The sequence below is a fragment of the Geotrypetes seraphini genome, chromosome 19 (assembly GCF_902459505.1).
Source record: "Geotrypetes seraphini chromosome 19, aGeoSer1.1, whole genome shotgun sequence".
Classification (NCBI taxonomy): Eukaryota; Metazoa; Chordata; class Amphibia; order Gymnophiona; family Dermophiidae; genus Geotrypetes; species Geotrypetes seraphini.
This window is the reverse complement of record NC_047102.1, coordinates 18,732,409-18,751,259: the sequence shown is the minus strand read 5'-3', so window position 1 is coordinate 18,751,259 and position 18,851 is coordinate 18,732,409. Positions and strand designations below refer to the sequence as shown.

Genomic DNA, 18,851 nt, shown 5'->3' with positions numbered 1-18,851 from the left:
TTCACAATTAACTGAGGGCTCCTTTTACTAAACCAAGATAGAACTTTTTACTGCGGACCAGTGAGGTAAATACTCTGATGCTCATTCAATTCCTATCAGTGTTGGAGCATTCACCTCACCAGCCTGCGGTAAGAAGCTCTACCGCAGTTCAGTAAAAGCCAGGGCAAAAGCCTCTTCAAATTACTGTAAAAGGCCTTAAAGCTACCTCCTAAAACTGGCATAATCTTCTCCCAAATGCATACATTCAGGTAATCTATTCCACAGCATAACATCTAAATATTGATAATGAAGGCTGACTTTGCTAACCTGAAGTCTGGCACTAACACTTAAGATTTCCATTTATGTATTAGCACTTTGGGAACAGCCCAAAGCAATATACAGTAGAAATACAAATAGCAAATAAGCAAAATGGTAAAAATGAAAATATGCAAACAATAGTAAACAAGAAATAGACATATTAAAACAAAATATTAACTTATAAAGACAACAAAAGCAACAAGACTACCCCCCCTACACACACTTTTACGAAACTTTGTTAGCTCTTTTAATTGCCGGCTGTGGTGGTATTAACTCCGACACTCATAGAATTCCTATCAGCATTTGAGCTAATACCGCTGCAGTTAGCGACAAAAAAGCCTAATGCGGCTTTGTAAAAGTGTGTGTGTGTGTGTGGGGGGGGGGGTTTAAATAAAAGCAAAAACTTCAGATCAATAAACAATCCTGCAGCCCAAGGCACCAATTTCATCTCTTCAGGTGCAGGTCTTATAGCGAGTTGTCTTTTCCCTTGAGATTAAATTAGCTTATGACTACATTTAGACTTCTTTTCTCCAATTTGGATTTCAATTAACAACTCTAATACAGAATTTGTTGACGGAGAATGTGGTCAAAGTTAATGGTATAACTAAGTTTTAAAAAGTGTTCAAAAAAGTGGACTTGTGTCTCCATATTTATAGGACTAAGAGATATTAACTTTCTCTTTTTTTTTCCAATTCTTTATTCATCTTCCATCAAGTACACAATATTACATCAATTGAATCAAACACATCACTTGAAATTCTTTCTATTGTCATTTTAAATACATAAATTATCTCCCTCCCCCACCCACCCTTTTCACAAATATTGCAATCAAAAAAATAACATACATGTGCTATATTCATAGATATTAACTTTCACAGTAAGATCTACTGAGAGGATGTCATGTTCAATAGACCAAAGGTGCCATGGTGAGACAGACCTGTTATATTCATAATTTCCACTCTCAATGAAAATTAGTAACCCTACTCAAACTCATATACTGGGCCAACAGTGAAACTAAGAAGTAAAACCTGCTCAATGGTAGAGATGAAGACTTAATTTCTCAAGCGCCCAAGGTCAGCAGCCAGAACAGATCATGGTTGTTGAGCCATTAACTTGTTTTCTTATATTTTATACTGTTGTTTGTTTTATAGTAACTTTATTTTTACACTAGTTATTATGCTGTAAACGTGTGGTACTTAGCTCGGGTTTATGGAAACGCCCAGCAAACTTCCCACACCCGGTTCACAGACGGAAGATCTCCGTTTCGCTCTTATAGAAATAGTATATTCTATATTCATAATATTCATATATTCATAATTTCACCACTCTTCAGGTTTGTTCTGAGCACTACCAAGTGACTTAGGCTCTGGATCCATGGGTCATTCTCCAATTCCAGTGTATTTACTTTGGCAGTTTCACCATTCAGCATATTACATGGTAATTAATGGCTTCCATGTCAATAAATACTTGAGTAAACCAACATTTAGATTTAAATTAACATTCTACACAGATCTGACATTTGAAGTGATCTTACTAGCAGCCACAAGAATCTTTTTCTCTCCCAAACTTTCCACATGTATCAGACATAGATGCTTTTCAGACTAGTGAGGAATGACTAACTTAATACATCTTTGTCACTTGCCCTCACTCAGACTTTTTATAAGTTGTTAACCACTTTGCTGCAAATAATAAAATTCTAGATCAGTATCCAATTCTTTTCTCACTTACTTTATCAAAATTTTGCATCTGTTCCCTATTAGAAAACCAGGATTCCTTGTCTTGACTAGGCTGAATAACAAACACTTCATAGTCTGCAAACATCTGTGTGAAACGGTTAGCAAAGACTTCCCGGATCTGAATGTTCAGTTGGTAATTCCTCAGCTCCTCTTCATCACACTGAACTTTCACATCTTTGTTGCTGAACGTCTCCTCCCGCATTTCCAGCTGCATAAAAAGGATTTTTAAAAGTTTTAATCATCATAAGAAAAGAGGTAAATACATGTTCAGGATTTCGGGGAATTCATCAAGCAGCATTAAAGCCTTAAGTTAGTATTTAGCATTTAACATGATTTGACATAGAATACTGCAACGATATTTAGGTACTTATTTAATTAATTTATTTTCTATCTCATTCTCCCAAAGAGCTCAGAATGGCAGTAATATCGATGCGAAACCCCAACATCATTTACTGTGATAAGAAAGACTAAACTGAAGAACTAAAGTGTTGTCTAGAGTTTTGCATCAAATATATATTGGTTGTGTATTCCCAGTTTCAGCCCCACATTTTTGGAGGTTCTGTACTATCAAGGACCCACTGCTAATACATGTTCAGACTTTAGATTAAAGCTGGAACAGAAGGCAAAGTCAGGAATACTTTGGGCTAGATTCACTAAGGACACCAATCGTGTTCCGACCAGTTTGCAACCCCGACCAGATTCACTAACCTTACTCCCGATCCGATCCGCGCCCAATCCAATCCACGTATACAAAAGAGGGGGAATGGCATGCAATGTAGGAAGGCAGCGATTCACTAACCCAAAATCAGAAACACCGACTGGGCTGGCCAATCAACAAAGAAGCGACTGCTGGGGACCAGTTGCTCACGTCCTTTCAGACTGCCCTGCTCTCTGGCCCGATTCTCCTGCTCTTGCTGCACCGCTTTCTGCCCCGACTCTCCTGCTTGTTGTCCCGCTCTCTGCCCCGACTCTCCAGCTCTTGCCCCCGACTCTCCAGCTCTTGCCATCCTGCTCTCTGCCCCGACTCTCCAACTCTTGCCGCCCTGCTCTCTGCCCCAACTCTCCAGCTCTAGCTGCCCCGACTCTGTGGTTTTAACTCACGAGTTTAAGCGGGGCTGCACTACGGCATGTTATGTTAAGTTCCAGAACATGCCGCAGTGCAGCCCCGTTTTAAACCCACGGGTTAAAACCACAGGTTCGAGAGTCAAAATAAAAAGCAATTTTGTTCACGGAGAGCAAAAGCGCATTTGCAGACCATTTACAGGCAAAGAAGATGGTCTGCGTATGTGTCAGGATCGCTCTCCAGCGATCCATGCGGTCGGTTTGGGGCGTGACTCTAATCGCTCCCATTTGCATGAGGACACGTCATGAATCGGGCGCCCGACAACCTCACAGATCAGATTACTAACGGATCGGATCCATGAGAATAGTGAATCTAGCCCTTTCTCTGTCTGCTCTCAAAGGAAGGGGGAGAAGTACTTTAGAGGGGACAAAGAGAATTGTGAAGGGAAGGTATGCCAATTTGCCTCAAAACCTGCACCCTCAAAGATGACTGGTAAATACCAGTACAATAGTACATCTTCTCTCCTTTGTGAACTGGCAATGAAGTGCCTCCACAAGTAGTGACAAGAACTCCAGCTTTCAATTGGCTGCATATCTATTTTTCAAGTGCTGTGATTTAAAAGGGACATAATTTTATTACAATTATCCTTAAAACAACACATTTTATAAAGAATTGATAGCTTACCTTTTCTAAACTCACACCAGTTCTTTTTACAAGGGCTTGAAGTCTTGCTATAGTTTCATTTTTCTTTAGCAGTTCGTAAGAATCTAAAGGCGATTCAGCTATGTTGCCATTTCTTTTATCAGAAGCAAGGTCACATGATCTAAGATTTTTTAGTTTGGAAGCACTTTCACTACAGTGAAGACTTCCCTCAGGGGGAATTCCAAAGGTCATTAGGATCTCTGAGATTTCTTGAATAAATTCTAGTTTATTTGGAAATTGAGGTAAATCTTCAGGCAGCTCAATAAAGTGGTTGTCTATATCTACAAAGCATAGATTAGCCTGAAAAAAATAGAAAGGAAGAAATTAGAACCAACAAAAGGAGAATTTTTTTCCTGGCTGCTCAGTTTCCAATATGAAAACACATGATCCTCTGGATTTCCTAATCTATGTGTGCACCAAGTTATTCTCATACAGTTAGTTATTTATTCAAATATTCTATGGTAATAAAAATTATCCTTGTTTAGAATTAACATTTCTACAATATAGCATAATATACAAACATCCACAAACAAATACTGCCATTTGTACAGTGCTAATCAGATACAAAAATATATATATTCTGTCCCCTTGTTTAAAACACAGATAATTTACATAGTAACATAGTAGATGACGGCAGATAATGACCCGAATGGTCCATCCAGTCTGCCCAACCTGGTTCAATTTAAATTTTCTTCTTCTTAGCTATTTCTGGGCAATAATCCAAAGCTCTACCCAGTTCTGTGCTTGGGTTCCAACTGCCGAAATCTCCATCAAAACATACTCCAGCCCATCTACACCCTCCCAGCCATTGAAGCCCTCTCCAGCCCATCCTCCCCCAAATGGCCATATACAGACATAGACCATGCAAGTCTGCCCAGTACTGGCCTTAGTTCAATATTTAATATTTTCTGATTCTAGATCCTCTGTGTTCAGGCTCAACAAAGTCAAAAGGCCATGCTATCTAGAAATTTTGCCCCAGCACCTGGGTTTTTGTGGCTCAAATATCCTTGCTACCACCTCTAAACAACTTATTTTCCAGTTGGCACCACACAGCTGTTACTGAGTTTGAGTCTCAAATGTGTGTGATTATCACAAAGCTTTAGGAAAAGTGGCTGGCTCAAGCCAGATGGTATTCTTAAAGATTGTTTAGTATGGGGAAGGAGTTGAAAGAAATGGAATCTCGAGTGAAGCAAAGAGATAAATCACTTCAGGTGCAACTATTAAGGGGGCACTGGCATACTGTTGATGGTGCATTTACAAGAGGAGGCCCCTACTAGCAGTTTGTTCTAGCCCAGTGGTCTTCACTGCAAGGCCCATGAGCCAATGGAAGCCCTCCAAGACCTCTGTGGCTGCCCATAGAGCCTGTGCAAGAATATCATGCTCCCCTCCCCCATTGTGATCTGGCAGTTTTTGTTTCTAGTGCTGCAGACCTGCACTCTTCGGGACTTGGGCAGCGTGAAAGAAGTAAATACGTTGCTTTGGGCACCCCCGGAAGCTTTCCCTTTGCTACAGCTTCCTACCGCTGGAACAGGAAGCTGTAGCAGAGAAAAAGCTTCCGGGATCGCTGACGGCAGCGTGCTTACTGAATTCACACTGCCCACAGATTAAAGACTGCAACGTTGGAAACAAATATGCCAGACCTCTGTGGGAATAAAGATGGAGAGGAGGAGGAGAAGGGCAGAGAGGAGAAGCTGGTGCACCATGGATGGAAAAGAGGGGAAGGACAGAGAGAAGGAGAAGCTGGTGCACCATGGATGGAGAAGAGAGGAAGGACAGAGAGAAGGAGAAGCTGGTGCACCATGGATGGAGAAGATGGGAAGACATGGAAAGCGAAGTTGCTTAACTATAACAGGGGTTCTCTTTAGGCAGCAGGAGAATGCAGCCACACTTGTTGGTGAAGTTCTCAGACTGTGTCTGTGTGTCGGTGCTCTCCCCTAACTACAGTAAGCTTTTTGCTTACTGAGTATGTGCTGGGACTGTAGCATCCTTAGCCCCTCTTCCTATCCTGTCAGTTATTTTCACTAGCTAAAAATCTATCAAGGTATATGCTGGCAGAGTTTTTAGTTCCACCAGCCCACGTGCTTAACAGCTGGTGTGATCTATGCAATATGGTGTCCCTGTGGGTTAGTCTATGTGGGAGAAACTATCCGCATATTGAATATCGCTCTCGCCTGAGATAACATGATCAAGCGGCACCTTTTGTATCACACTGTGTGGCAGCTAATCATACTTTTGAGGAATTAACATTTGCAGTACTAGAAATGGTCTCTCCATTGCAATGTGGTGATGACATGTATTCTTTGTTACTCAGAAAAGAAACACTGTCAGATTTTCAAGACATCCCTAATGAATATGCATGAGGCAGATTTAAATGTATGTCACTTCTATTATATGCAAATTTGCCTCATGTATATTCATTAGGGATATCATGAAAACCTGACTGGCTACTGGTCCTCCAGGACAGGTTTAAGAACCACTGCCCCAGGGTTTTTGCCTGCTAAAATAAAAAACCTTAGGGGCAGTAGCACAAACTCAGGGGAAGACCTTTTCTCTGCATTAGAGACCCAGAGTCAGATGCTGCAATGACAATGACTGACCAGCCAAGGTATTAACAGAAACTAGATTATGGGGAGAGGAATATATCTGTGCATCCAGGCTATAGGGTAAGAAAATGGACACTTTGCCAGAGCTTTCCTCAAACTTCCCATGAGCTACAACTGAAAAAAAAAGTATAAATTTAAAATCCTAAATTTAACCCCCCTCCATCACCACCACCCTCAGTCAAATGTACTGCAGAATAGCACGTGAGGAAGCAGCTGCCTCCATTTCAAGCAACCTGTCTGCTGAGTTCATTCATGATACTGATACAAAAGCTGTATGAGCTGCATGCCCTGATGCTCCCCTGCAAAGAGCTGTGCTACCCACTGCTTTTCTGGCAACTACTGCAACATTTGGCACACAACCATGTTGCCTTTCACCTGCCTGTCACAGCAGCTGCTGCAGTCATGAGCCTTCTCTGGATACACTACTTCCAAGACTTGAATCCACACACTCAACAGCAGACAATCTGGCCCCACAGATAGGAATTTAAAAAAAACAAAAAAAAAAACACAACAACAACCCTGGAAGGAGCTCACCAAATGCTCAATCATTCCTCTCCATCTATAAACAGCCAGTCTGCTCCAGAGGCACTGCCCCTTAAAAATGGTCTTAAATTAAAGAAATCTCCCTTATCCAACTTTTTCAATATTGATTTTACTTCAGCCATATTAGGAAGGAGGCAAAATAGGAGTAGTGGGAGAAGATAAGCAACAAAGAACATCCCCCCCAGCTCTGCTGGGTAAAAAAAAAAAAAAAAAAAGGACTGACTTGGATTCCTCTGGATGTTCTTTCAAACTATGGTAACCTCTGTCAAGACCCTAGAAACCCTTTTGATTGCTCCAACTCAGTTGGATGATAAGTTCTACAACTTGGCCCAGGAGCTTCCTCACCATGCAACTGAAGACTGCTATCACCATCTGATGAACACACAATGCTGTATTGTACATGGTGTATTGTACATGGCAGAGCTCTTAAGTTTCTTGTTTCTATCTAATGGCTAGGAGGCATAACTCTGTTGCTGAACTTGCTAGGGAGAAGGGAGCTTCAGGAGGAATCAAGCTAAGTTAGAAAGAAAGTGAGCTGGGAAGAGTGGAATCTGGAGAATGATAATCTTGGGGAAAGCTGAGCCTGAGGAAAGATAAAGCTGGTCGGGTGTCAAGACTTGGGGCAGGGAGGATCCAAACCTCATATGACTGAGGGAGGGAGGGAATTCCCCCTCTCCCCAAAAAAATTACAAATAATGCACATGAAATTTTAAAATACTGTGTTCAATATTTTATAAATTTGACAAAGTTTTAAACTGTTTTGTACAGAATTCCACTAGAATTAAGCAGTACCAGGGTTCAATTGGATCAACTGCAAGTACAACTTGGGGTGGGGGGGGGGAGTAGGAGTATAGAGTCCATCATTGTATAAAGGATGACACCTATTGGCCAGATTTAGGACACATGATTGCAGAACTCTGGATTCCTGCCACAATCGATAGACTAAAAGGAAGATGGGATATAAAACAGAGGGAAAAAAATATCTGTGTGTAGTTGCAAGTGCAGGCAGATCTCAAAACTTGGTTCTGACTGTTCTGAAGAGCAAATGAGTAAAAGGAAACTATTGATTCAAAAGGTTAAAAAAAAATGTACAAAATAATTCACAATATCATAATGTTTAAATTCAACAAAGTTAAATTGAACAGTTCATCTAACTACAAACAGGGAGACAAACAAAAGCGACTACTAAAATATACTTACCACATCCAACTTTTCCTCTCACACATCAAAGCTCAGTTTATGATGTAGTTGTTAAAACCAGTGTGAAATTACTTTATGTTCTTAATTAAGCCACTAGCCTCGCCATATCAGCTGCTTTCTTAAAAGAACTAGAACATACACTGTAGCAATAGCATGATGCTAGAAGGCTCATATGTTTCTTATTTTTTAAAGATGAACAAAAAAGATTGTAAAAAAATTATTATATACAAAAAACCACAATAGGCCAGATTCCATTTATGTTGCCTAAAAAGACTGGCACTGAAAAAAATCCATGCTCAGCTTGGCCATTATATGCACCACTTATAGAATATGCTTAAAAAATTATGCATATAAATTCCAAGCAGTGCCAACAATTGCTTGTTAATTGGCAATTATCTGTGCCGATTCACTTGTTAACTAATAATTTACAAGTTCAAATCAGAATATGGACAGATTCTGGGGAATGAGCATAATGCATTCTATATTTTTCATGATATGATCAGACCTGAATTCCTCCCACCTCTCACCCCCACCCCCCCAAAAAAAAAAAATCATGTTAAAAAATATAGTCATTCTATCAAATCAGTCTCCCACCTCTTGAGGAAGTTCTAATTTAGACCTGTCATCCAGACCGTTGGAGTGTAAACCCATCAAATAAGGAACAGGAGCATCTAAGAAATGAAGTAGAGAAGCTGGAAGGATGGGAACATACACATGTTGCCACTGAAATGGAAACATCAACGCAGTGATAGTTTCTGCTACTGTCATTAATCGCTGATAATCTGAAACAAAGAAAATGATATTGAAAAGCTGGTCACATAATAGTTCAGATTCCATCAACCACATCTCATATCTTTGCACAGATTTTTCTGTACCTATGCAGCTATGAGTAGGACATTAACTGTAAAGCAACCCTGCAAATGTATTGCAAATGTGAAAGACTTACTAGAATTAATTTTAAGGTAGGAATCACAAAACTTGTGTTTGATGTTATTGGGTTATGAGTCAATTGGTGATTTCTTTTGTACAATTTGGCTTGAAATAAAAGTAAAACTAAATACTGTAGTTTACAAATTGTTATAATCATTTAGAGGTAAAGCTTGCTTGCTTGTAACAGGTGCTTTTTTTGTGAGCAGCAAGGACTTTATGTACACGTGGATGTCATCCAACAGAAACAACCTATACCATTTCTTCAACCACTATACAAAGTAAGTTATTGGTATCGTCAGCCTTTCTACCCTACCTATGTCACATGGTGGGACTCCTCAGTCCCACACAAAAGCCTAGAAGTAATTCCACAGAGAGGCAGGAGACTGTATAAGGCTGATTATCCAGCAACCTTTATAGACAAGCAGAAAGAATTAGTCACACAACTGGGAATCCCTAGCCAAAGGCTCTCTCCCAACAAGAAGAACACAATAATCAGTACACCAACAGAAGGGAAAATACATTTTTATGAACAAAGGTGAGGACCATTTATCTTTTATCATATTTGGCATAGCACTTTACTTTTTCAGACCAAAGCGATTTACAGTATAATAAAATTTACACAAGAAAAATAAAGACTCAAATGAACTAAAATAACAAATTCAATAAAATGAAACATAATATAAATAACAAAACAAATAAATAAAATAGGCTTTCCTATTAAGAATGGAGTTCCTGTCTCAATCACACAAGGATATACACACATCATAGTTCATTGTGTGTCCCAGATTCATCAATACATATTCCCTACTAAGTAGTTCCCTCAAATTAGAGAATGACATGGGAAAAAATTTGTCCCTGTCAACGCTCCGTCCCTGCACCCACCGTTCCTGTCACTGTCCCATCCCCGCAACCAGACGATACCAAACTGTGCGGCAGAGTTAGGACCAGGGAGGAGTGTGAGGACCTACAAAGAGACCTGGACAAGCTTGAAGACTGGGCAAACAAATGGCAAATGCGCTTTAACGTGGACAAATGCAAGGTCATGCATATAGGGAAAAAGAACCCGTTGTTCAACTACAAATTGGGGGGGGTATTGTTGGGAGACAGCAGACTTGAGAGAGACTTGGGTGTGCTGGTGGATGCATCACTGAAGCCATCTGCTCAGTGCGCAGCAGCCTCGAAAAAAGCCAACAGGATGCTTGGCATCATAAAGAAGGGCATAACAACCAGAACACGGGAAGTCATCATGCCATTGTATCGAGCGATGGTGCGTCCGCATCTGGAATACTGCGTTCAGTATTGGTCGCCGCACCTCAAGAAGGACATGGCGGTACTTGAGAGAGTCCAAAGGAGAGCAACGAAAATGGTAAAAGGGCTGGAACACTGCCCATACGCCGAGAGGTTGGATAGGCTGGGGCTCTTCTCTCTGGAAAAGAGGAGGCTCAGGGGAGATATGATAGAGACCTTCAAGATCATGAGGGGCATAGAGAGGGTGGATAGGGACAGATTCTTCAGACTGAAGGGGACAACAGGTACGAGGGGGCATTCGGAGAAACTGAAGGGAGATAGGTTCAAAACAAACGCAAGGAAGTTTTTTTTCACCCAAAGGGTCGTGGACACTTGGAATGCGCTACCGGAGGAAGTGATCAGGCAGAGTACGGTACAGGGATTCAAACAGGGATTGGACGGATTCCTGAAGGATAAAGGGATCATGGGATACTGAGGGAGGAGCTGGGATGTAACACAAGTATAGAAAGCTAACCAGGTAATGAGTATAGAAACCAAACCAGGTCGTGCATGTGCAAGACCGGAGGGTTAGGACTTCGATAGGAAGACAGGACTTAAATGAGAAACCAAGGTGGCAAGGGAGCCCCCTCTGGTGATACAGACAGGTCGTGACCTGTTTGGGCCGCCGCGTGAGCGGACTGCTGGGCGGGATGGACCTGTGGTCTGACCCGGCAGAGGCACTGCTTATGTTCTATGTTCACTGTCCCCGCCCCTCCCCCGCAACCATTCTTCCTGCCCCGTCCTCGTGACCACTGACCCCACAACTACTATTCCTGCAGCATCCATACAAGCCTCAATACTGCAATATTTAGCTTATTCCTTCCTTATAAATTAAAGTTCTGGCTGCTGAACTAGAGAAATAGATGTTCAGCAGGCAGGGCTTTGTTTATAAATTTTTATAAACACAACTAATATATTACTTTATCCTAAAGCAAAAAGAAATAGAAATTTTTTTATCTACCTTTGTTGTCTGGTTTCTGCTTTCCTCATCTTCTCATTCAATTTCTTTCATCTACTGTCTGTCTTCTCTCTGCGTCTTCCATTTGCTCTGTTACTGTGCCTTTCCCTTCACCCCCCCCCCCCCAATTGGTCTGGCATCCATCTTCTTCAATCTGCTCCCCCATAGTCTGGCATCTCTTTTCTTCTTCCCTTCAGCGTCTTCTGCCCACTCTGTCTTCCCTATTTCCCTTCAGCTTCTTCTCCCGACTATTTGTTCCCCATTTCCTTTTAGCGTCTGTTCCTCTCCACCTCCCTTCAGTGTCTGTTCCTTTCCTTTCCTCCACCACCCTTCCCTCTTGCCACCTCACTGCCCTTCGGTACCCTTCGCGTAATCAGAGCATCTCCCTCCCTCCCCCTTACCTTCATGGTGCATTCAAGATTGAGTAACTTGTTCAAAGCCGTCGGAGCCTGTGAGCAGGGGTCTCTCAGACAGCTGCTATTTAATATATTTATAAATGATCTAGAAACAGGGACGAAGTGCGAAATAATAAAATTCGCAGACAACACCAAACTATTTAGTGGCACGAGGACTGCGGAGAATTGCAAAGGGACTTGAACTAACTAGAGGAATGGGCAACGAGATGGCAGATGAAGTTCAACGTAGAGAAATGTAAAGTATTACATGTAGGAAGCAGAAACCCGAGGTACAGCTATACGATGGGAGGGATGTTACTGAATGAGAGTACCCAAGAAAGGGACTTGGGGGTAATGAAGCCGGCGGCACAGTGTGCAGCGGCCGCTAAGAAAGCAAATAGAATGCTAGGCATAATTAAGAAGGATATTACAACCAGAATGAAAGAAGTTATACTGCCGTTGTATCGGGCAATGGTGCATCCGCATCTGGAGTACTGTGTACAATATTGGTCGCCGTACCTTAAGAAGGATATGGAAACACTAGAGAGCGTGTAAAGGAGAGCGACACGTCTGATAAAAGGTATGGAAAACCTTTTATACGCTGAGAGATTAGAGAAACTCAGGCTCTTTTCCCTGGAAAAGAGGAGACTTAGAGGGGATATGAGACAGACCTATAAGATCATGAAGGGCATAGAGAAAGTGGAAAGGGACAGATTCTTCAAACTTTCGAAAAGTACAAGAATGAGAGGACATTCAGAAAAGTTGAAAGGGGACAGCTTCAAAACAAATGCTAGGAAGTTTTTCTTCACCCAACGTGTGGTGGACACCTGGAATGCGCTTCCAGAGGGTGTGATAGGACAGAATACGGTATTGGGGTTCAAGAAGAGATTGAACAATTTTCTGTTAGAAAAAGCGATAGAGGGGTATAGGTAGAGAATTACTGCACAGGTCTTGGATCTGTTGGGCTGCCGCGTGAGCGGACTGCAGGTCTGACCCAGCGGAGGCACTTCTTATGTTATGTTCTTATATTCTTAAAAACTGACAACCTCACGAGTGGGTGTTGGGCGGGAAGGCACTCGTGCATGCAAGGTGCAGGCAGTCTAAGCTTAAAGTGAGCCTCAGTACATATGATAATATGCTGCCTGCTTGTCTAAAGATAATAAACATTATGAGCTATTTTCAGGATTTTAAAAATAAATCTACAGGAAATTGGAAGCCAATTGTAATGCTTTTATGAGTAACATGATCATATTTATGAGCACTAATACTCTAATTGCTATATTTTGTAATGTTTGCAGTCTTTTCAACTTTGATTGTGTATAACATTTCTATAGTCTAGTTTTAACATCAAAAATGCATGTTATCAGAGTATGCAATGTGAATTCATCAAAACAGTGCTTACCAACTTTAATTGTCTGAGAATACAGAAGCCTTTTTCCACTGAAGACGAGATTTGCTCATTAAAGGTTAACCTAGAATCAATGACCCCTAAATATTTAAAACTATTCGTTGGAATCAATTGTTTTTCCAAGTCAAGTCAGTAGAATGGGCAGAGAAGCAGTAAATAAAAGAGATAAAGAGCTGATGAGCACCAAGGAGAGAAGTAATCTTGGAACATTATGTCTGAGAATCTCAAGGTAGCAAAGAATGAGATAAAAATAGCTAGAGCTGGAAGTATGCCAGAGAACACAAGGAGAACCAAAACCAGTGGAAGTATGGTAATAATACCTATATTCAGTGTATTATTGAGGCCTCATTAACAGTACTGTATTCCATTGTGGAAGCAATATCATCTGAGAAGATCCTGCTTGCTTCTTTGTTCTGTTGCTTCCTAAGTATATATGGGGTCAACCTATCTTTCTTTTTTTTATTTTATTTATTTATTGAAATTTTACATAATTCACAAGAATATTCCTCTTGTACAAGTAAAACAGAAAAGAAACAAATTAAACAAACTCGCATTTACTGCTGTCAGGAAAAATTCATTCCTTCTTAGACCACTAACTAAGGAGAGGGAGGAGATGAATATATTGAAGAGATAACAAGCATAAGTAATAATAATAATCTTGAAAGGCTTAACAGTCTTTAACCCCCCCTTTTCTTCCTACTCTTAAACATTCCGGGTAGCAAGATTCTTTAAATCTAAAAAGGTGCGTAGCTGTTCTGGTGCATAGTAGACATATTTAACACCTTGATATTTAATCAAACATTTGCATGGATATGCTAATAAGAATGTCGCTCCAAGGGTCAAAGTCTCTACTCTCATTGCTAAGAATAATTTTCTTCGCTTCTGCGTTGTTCTTGTGACGTCTGGAAAAATCCATACTTTCTTACCCAGAAACATTTGTTGAAGATTTTGGAAATATAAACGCATAATTGCATTCATATCTTGTTCGAGGACAAAAGATATGAACATTGTGGCCCTCTCTGTAGACTCAGAAAGAGTAGTTTCTAATAGTTCAGTAACATTTAGAGTGTCTATAGTCAAACGTTCCTCTGCTCCTGGGTCGATTCCTTCAATTTTCTTTTTCGGCAAATAATAAATTCTATTAAGTGGAGGTATATGTTCAGGGGAAAACTTTAATACTTCAATTAAATATCTTTTCCACATGTCAATAGGTGTAACCCCCAAGGCCTTCGGAAAGTTCAACAGACGCAAATTCAATCTTCGGTTGTAATTTTCTATTTGTTCTAATTGAATGTCCCTTGCATGTACATTAGATTAAAGATAGCCACTATCACATACTAGGCTATGCTTCCCTCACCCAGAATCCAGAAGTCTTCTTTTAGAAATTTTCTCAAATACCAAAGTTCAGAAGCTGGTTATAAGAAGGGGGACACTATCATGTAATTCCATTTGAACTTATCATACAGTCCACAAGAGACAGATAAAAAAGAATGGCTAGGGCAGCCTCTAATTTAAGTCCATAAATAATATATGGGAAAAGGCAGAAAGGAATAAATAGCACTAATATATCCCTTGATTTATCATGTTGGTTGACAGATTTCTATTTATGAATTGAGAGCATTTAACCGTAATTATGAAATATCTAAACTTTCTGAACTTAAGGATATGAAGAAATTTATTGTAGAGTTTATATGATGAAATATTTAGAATTGATTAGACTGGCTCAGTAGCTCAAATGGTAAATGTTACATATTGCCAAGCAAATGACCTTTGTTTTGATTCCCAGGCCAGGACTTCTACTCCACAAATAGGGAAGAGCTGCAGCATCTACAGTCTCTGAAGTACCAGTTGTAGTCACTGTGTAAAAGAAATGACTACATTGTCATAGTCAGATGCCATTGGCTGCAAGGTACCATAGGAAGCAAAAAAAAGATTTTTTTTTTTTTTAAATATATCAAGGCTCCCAGTCCAGGACAGTCACTATAAATAGACCCAATACAGGGTTTTTCTTGAGAGAGGGAAAGAGGAAGAATCCAGAGAAGGGTAGAATATAGAATTGCAAGGGGGGGGGGCACTCTCCAGTCTGATTGAGCATGTGAGCTGATTAAAATATTTGTGAGTTTGCTCACTATAGCATTTTAGGATAAGACCACCATCTCTAGTGTTTATAAAAAGAAAAATAAAATATGTACTTACGCTGTGAATACAGTAATATTTGAAATTCTAGTAGAGCACACGTGAAAAGCTGTACCACATTTTCCACACCAAGTAATTCAAAAACTTCTTTTCCTGGAAAGTCAAACAGTGGCAATTCATTGGTGCTTGGTCTCTGGCATATAATTGGTCCATATACTCCTGAAAATTTTAAAGATCTCCCTGCCGGAGGAAGAGGAACTTCATAAAGAATATTGTAAATATAACTTTCCAAGGGTAATGGTGGTGGCTGAGGAGATGTAACAGCTTGGTGAAGTTGTTCAAGTACTTTCTTACAAGCATTCATAAATGACATTGGAGCAATTAAACAAATACATTTTGAAACATATAAGGTGTCTCTAGAAATATCATACGAGTTGAAACGCTGCAATTTTGATACAGGAGTATCGCTGCAATCTTCTATGCTGCCATCACTGTCTTTGCTATTTGTTGACGAAGTATGAATGATGTCATATTCAGCATTGTGCATGTGATATAACATCTGCATTGCACTACAAATTTGCTTGCAAGTAACTTCTTCATAAAATGTGAGAGAAAATCCAAATGTCCTTGAACCATCTTCACGTGTAATTAAAAACGAATGAAACTGAGGCTCTCGAAGGTCTGCTTGAGTCTTGAAAGAAAGTCCTTTCGGCATACATAGCTATAACAGAAGACAATAGGAAGGAGGAAATAAATTAACTATTTGTTGTCCTTCACAAAATTCAGATAAGGGCTTGTACTTTTATAAACAAAGTGTTAAAATCTCCAATTTTTCATGTACACACTAACACTGTTGCAACTAATATATATTTTCTCACATGTATATAAATCAAAACTGTTACAACTAAAGATTCATATATTTAGGCTAATAAAACAGATATATACAGTATAAATGGACTGCTAAGTGAAAATGAACAAGGCTGAAAACTATGGGGCAATTCTATAAAAGTCACCCAAACTTGGCCATGGAGCATGAGATCTATACGGAATCTGGGCGTCCAGATTCTGTTATACAGTAGAATGTAGAGCATGTTGACATTTACACACCAACATTTAGGTACCATCACTTATGCCATGTAAAATGTTGGGTTTTAGAACATATCTATATGTTAAGTGCATACATGCAAAACATGCCCTTAGAATGTGTGTGTCCTATCCCCCCCTCCCCCCCATCCCCTTTGCAGCTATGCAGTTTGCCAGCTAAACCTGTAGAATAATGCTTAGTGTCCAACCAGCACTTATAAGCCTGAATGTTACATTCTCACATGTAAGTGCATATTCTATAATCTTAGTGTACAAATAGCACTTATGCACTAAGGATTATAGAATTAGGGAGTATGCTTTAAAAATCTAACTCTGAATTCTTTCATTTTAACTTACACATTCATTTTACTTCCAATTTAATAAACTAGTTATATGAAAACTTGAAATACTTTGACATTGAAGTTAAAAACCTTTGCTATAACTACTAAAACTCAGGATGTCCATGACCAATCTCAGGGCACCCTAAGACATCAAGGCCCTTGACATCATTGGCATTAATCATACTGCCACCACTTTCCAGTATTGTGGCAGTGCAAAGAAAGAAATGGCCAACACTTTTTCTGGGTTCAAGTTACAATTGGTGCTTGGGGTTGAGAGGGTGCCAACTGTATGAAGGCTTTCTAGGCACACATTAGCACATGGAAGCTGTAGATCCCCCAACTAGGGCATACCATCTCCAGAGGTCCACAAGTTGCAAGTTAAAAAGAAGGATGAGATCTCTCATTAACTTACACGGAAATTTTTTTTTTTTTTTTTTTTAACTTTCATGTCACCTCTAAATTTGAAGTAAAGCTTCAATGCTAAACTGGGCAAGCATAAACCTATGCTAATTTTTAACAATTTGCTCCATAAAAAGTAATTCTATATGCAGCTGTTTAGCACACATTTTATGCTAATTTTGCATAAATTAGCACACATCAGAGTAGGCAGGATTACACACAAAAAACTCTGCAAAATCAGAAGTAGAGAATGACATAGGGAAAAAAAATTGTCCCTGTCCCAGCAAGCTCAGCCCCATCCCCACCAGCTCAGTCCCCATCCCATCCCCACAATCCATCTGATCCCATCCGCACAAGCCTTGAATAGTTATGATTTTATACTGAACATATTTTATTAAAGTATAAAAAGAAACAATATTCTGTACAATTGTCTATTTATAAACACAAATAATGCCCTGCCCTTCACAAATATCCCCTCCACTATCGAGAAAACTGAATAAACCAAATTATTACAGAATGCTACACAGAAAAATCATGCTAACAGAATATCACAGTCACACATGACAGGAATAGTGTTAGGGGAGTGCAACTAGAGCAACTGCCCCTGGTCAGAGAGTTAAAGAAACATGGCCTGGGCTTTGCAGTCCCCAGTTATGTCTAACATCAACTCTAGCAGGATACATATTTCAAATCCGATATACTCTAATCACAAAACAGAAAATAAAATTAATTTTTTGCTACCTTTTGTTGTCTCATCATTTTATTCTTCAAATCATGTTGGTCTCAGGCACTGGTCTCTGTTTTATTTTATTTTGTCTTCTCTTGACTCACTTGCCAAGGTCTCCTGACCATTTGACATTTCTTCTTTCTCCATGCTCACAAGCCATCTACTATCTCTGTGTTCCCCATGTTCAACATCTCCCTTCTCTACGTCTCCTATAAGTCCCTTTCTAGTATTTCCCCTGTACCCATCTCCCTGCTGTTATTATCTCACCATTCTAAGATCTCCTCCTCCTGTATACAGGGAGTTAGTAAAGAAAGAGATTGAGATCCAGGATGCATCTCTCCCACCCTCTATTGCCACATCCAATATTTCTCCCTCTCTTGGATCATTTTTCACCTCTGCCCACTAGCTCATTCCCAACATTTCTCCTTCTATCACCCTTCTCCATGCCACACCTCTCCCTCCATCACTATGTCCAACATTCCTCCCCCTTGCAACCCCTTTAATCTGTCCCTCTGTTCCCTCTCCATCACCATTTCTCCCTCTCATCCTTCTCTTCCCCATATATCTCTACCTCACTCCTCTCTCTCTATGCCTAACAATTTTCATCTTTCTTCCTTTCCTTATGTGCACCATCTCTTTCCCTCTCACTCACACACTCATGCCCAACAATTCTCCTTTTCTATTCGCTCTCTCCCTTGTTTGCAGGGATGTGTGCAGCAGCTCTTACACACTGCACATGGCTGACCCGGAAGCCATCTACTGCCACGTGCAGTGGGCAAGAGCTGCTGTACACATGCCTGCAAACAAGTGCCGCTGAAGACAGGAAGGAGCAGCCCAGCTGGAAGGACAACTATTGAGGTAATTGGGATCCCCGACTGACCCGGAAGGCTTTCCTCCCATGTCAGATCTGACATCGGAGGGAATCCCCGGTGCCAGCAGCAAACACATTGGGTGCGAGAGTGGGCAACTGTTAGACCCGCGATAAGAAGGGAGGGAGGGTGGCTGCTGGACTCATGAGGGGGGGGGGGCTGTTGCTTCACCCA

At 40.4% G+C, this 18,851-nt stretch overlaps 1 protein-coding gene across 4 annotated transcripts in view; it reads right to left on the bottom strand.

The window, feature by feature from the left end:
* The window catches only part of DENND5A (DENN domain containing 5A), an 84,527-nt gene that overhangs the window by 52,341 nt on the left and 13,335 nt on the right, over positions 1 to 18,851 (bottom strand). For all 4 annotated transcript variants that reach the window (XM_033928152.1, XM_033928154.1, XM_033928155.1 and 1 more), the window contains 4 exons: positions 15,319 to 15,979; positions 8,739 to 8,926; positions 3,781 to 4,098; positions 2,026 to 2,241 (listed from right to left, as the gene is read on the bottom strand). In XM_033928152.1, coding sequence (XP_033784043.1) covers positions 2,026 to 2,241; positions 3,781 to 4,098; positions 8,739 to 8,926; positions 15,319 to 15,979 — 1,383 coding nt within the window. The remainder of the gene's footprint in view (positions 1 to 2,025; positions 2,242 to 3,780; positions 4,099 to 8,738; positions 8,927 to 15,318; positions 15,980 to 18,851) is intronic.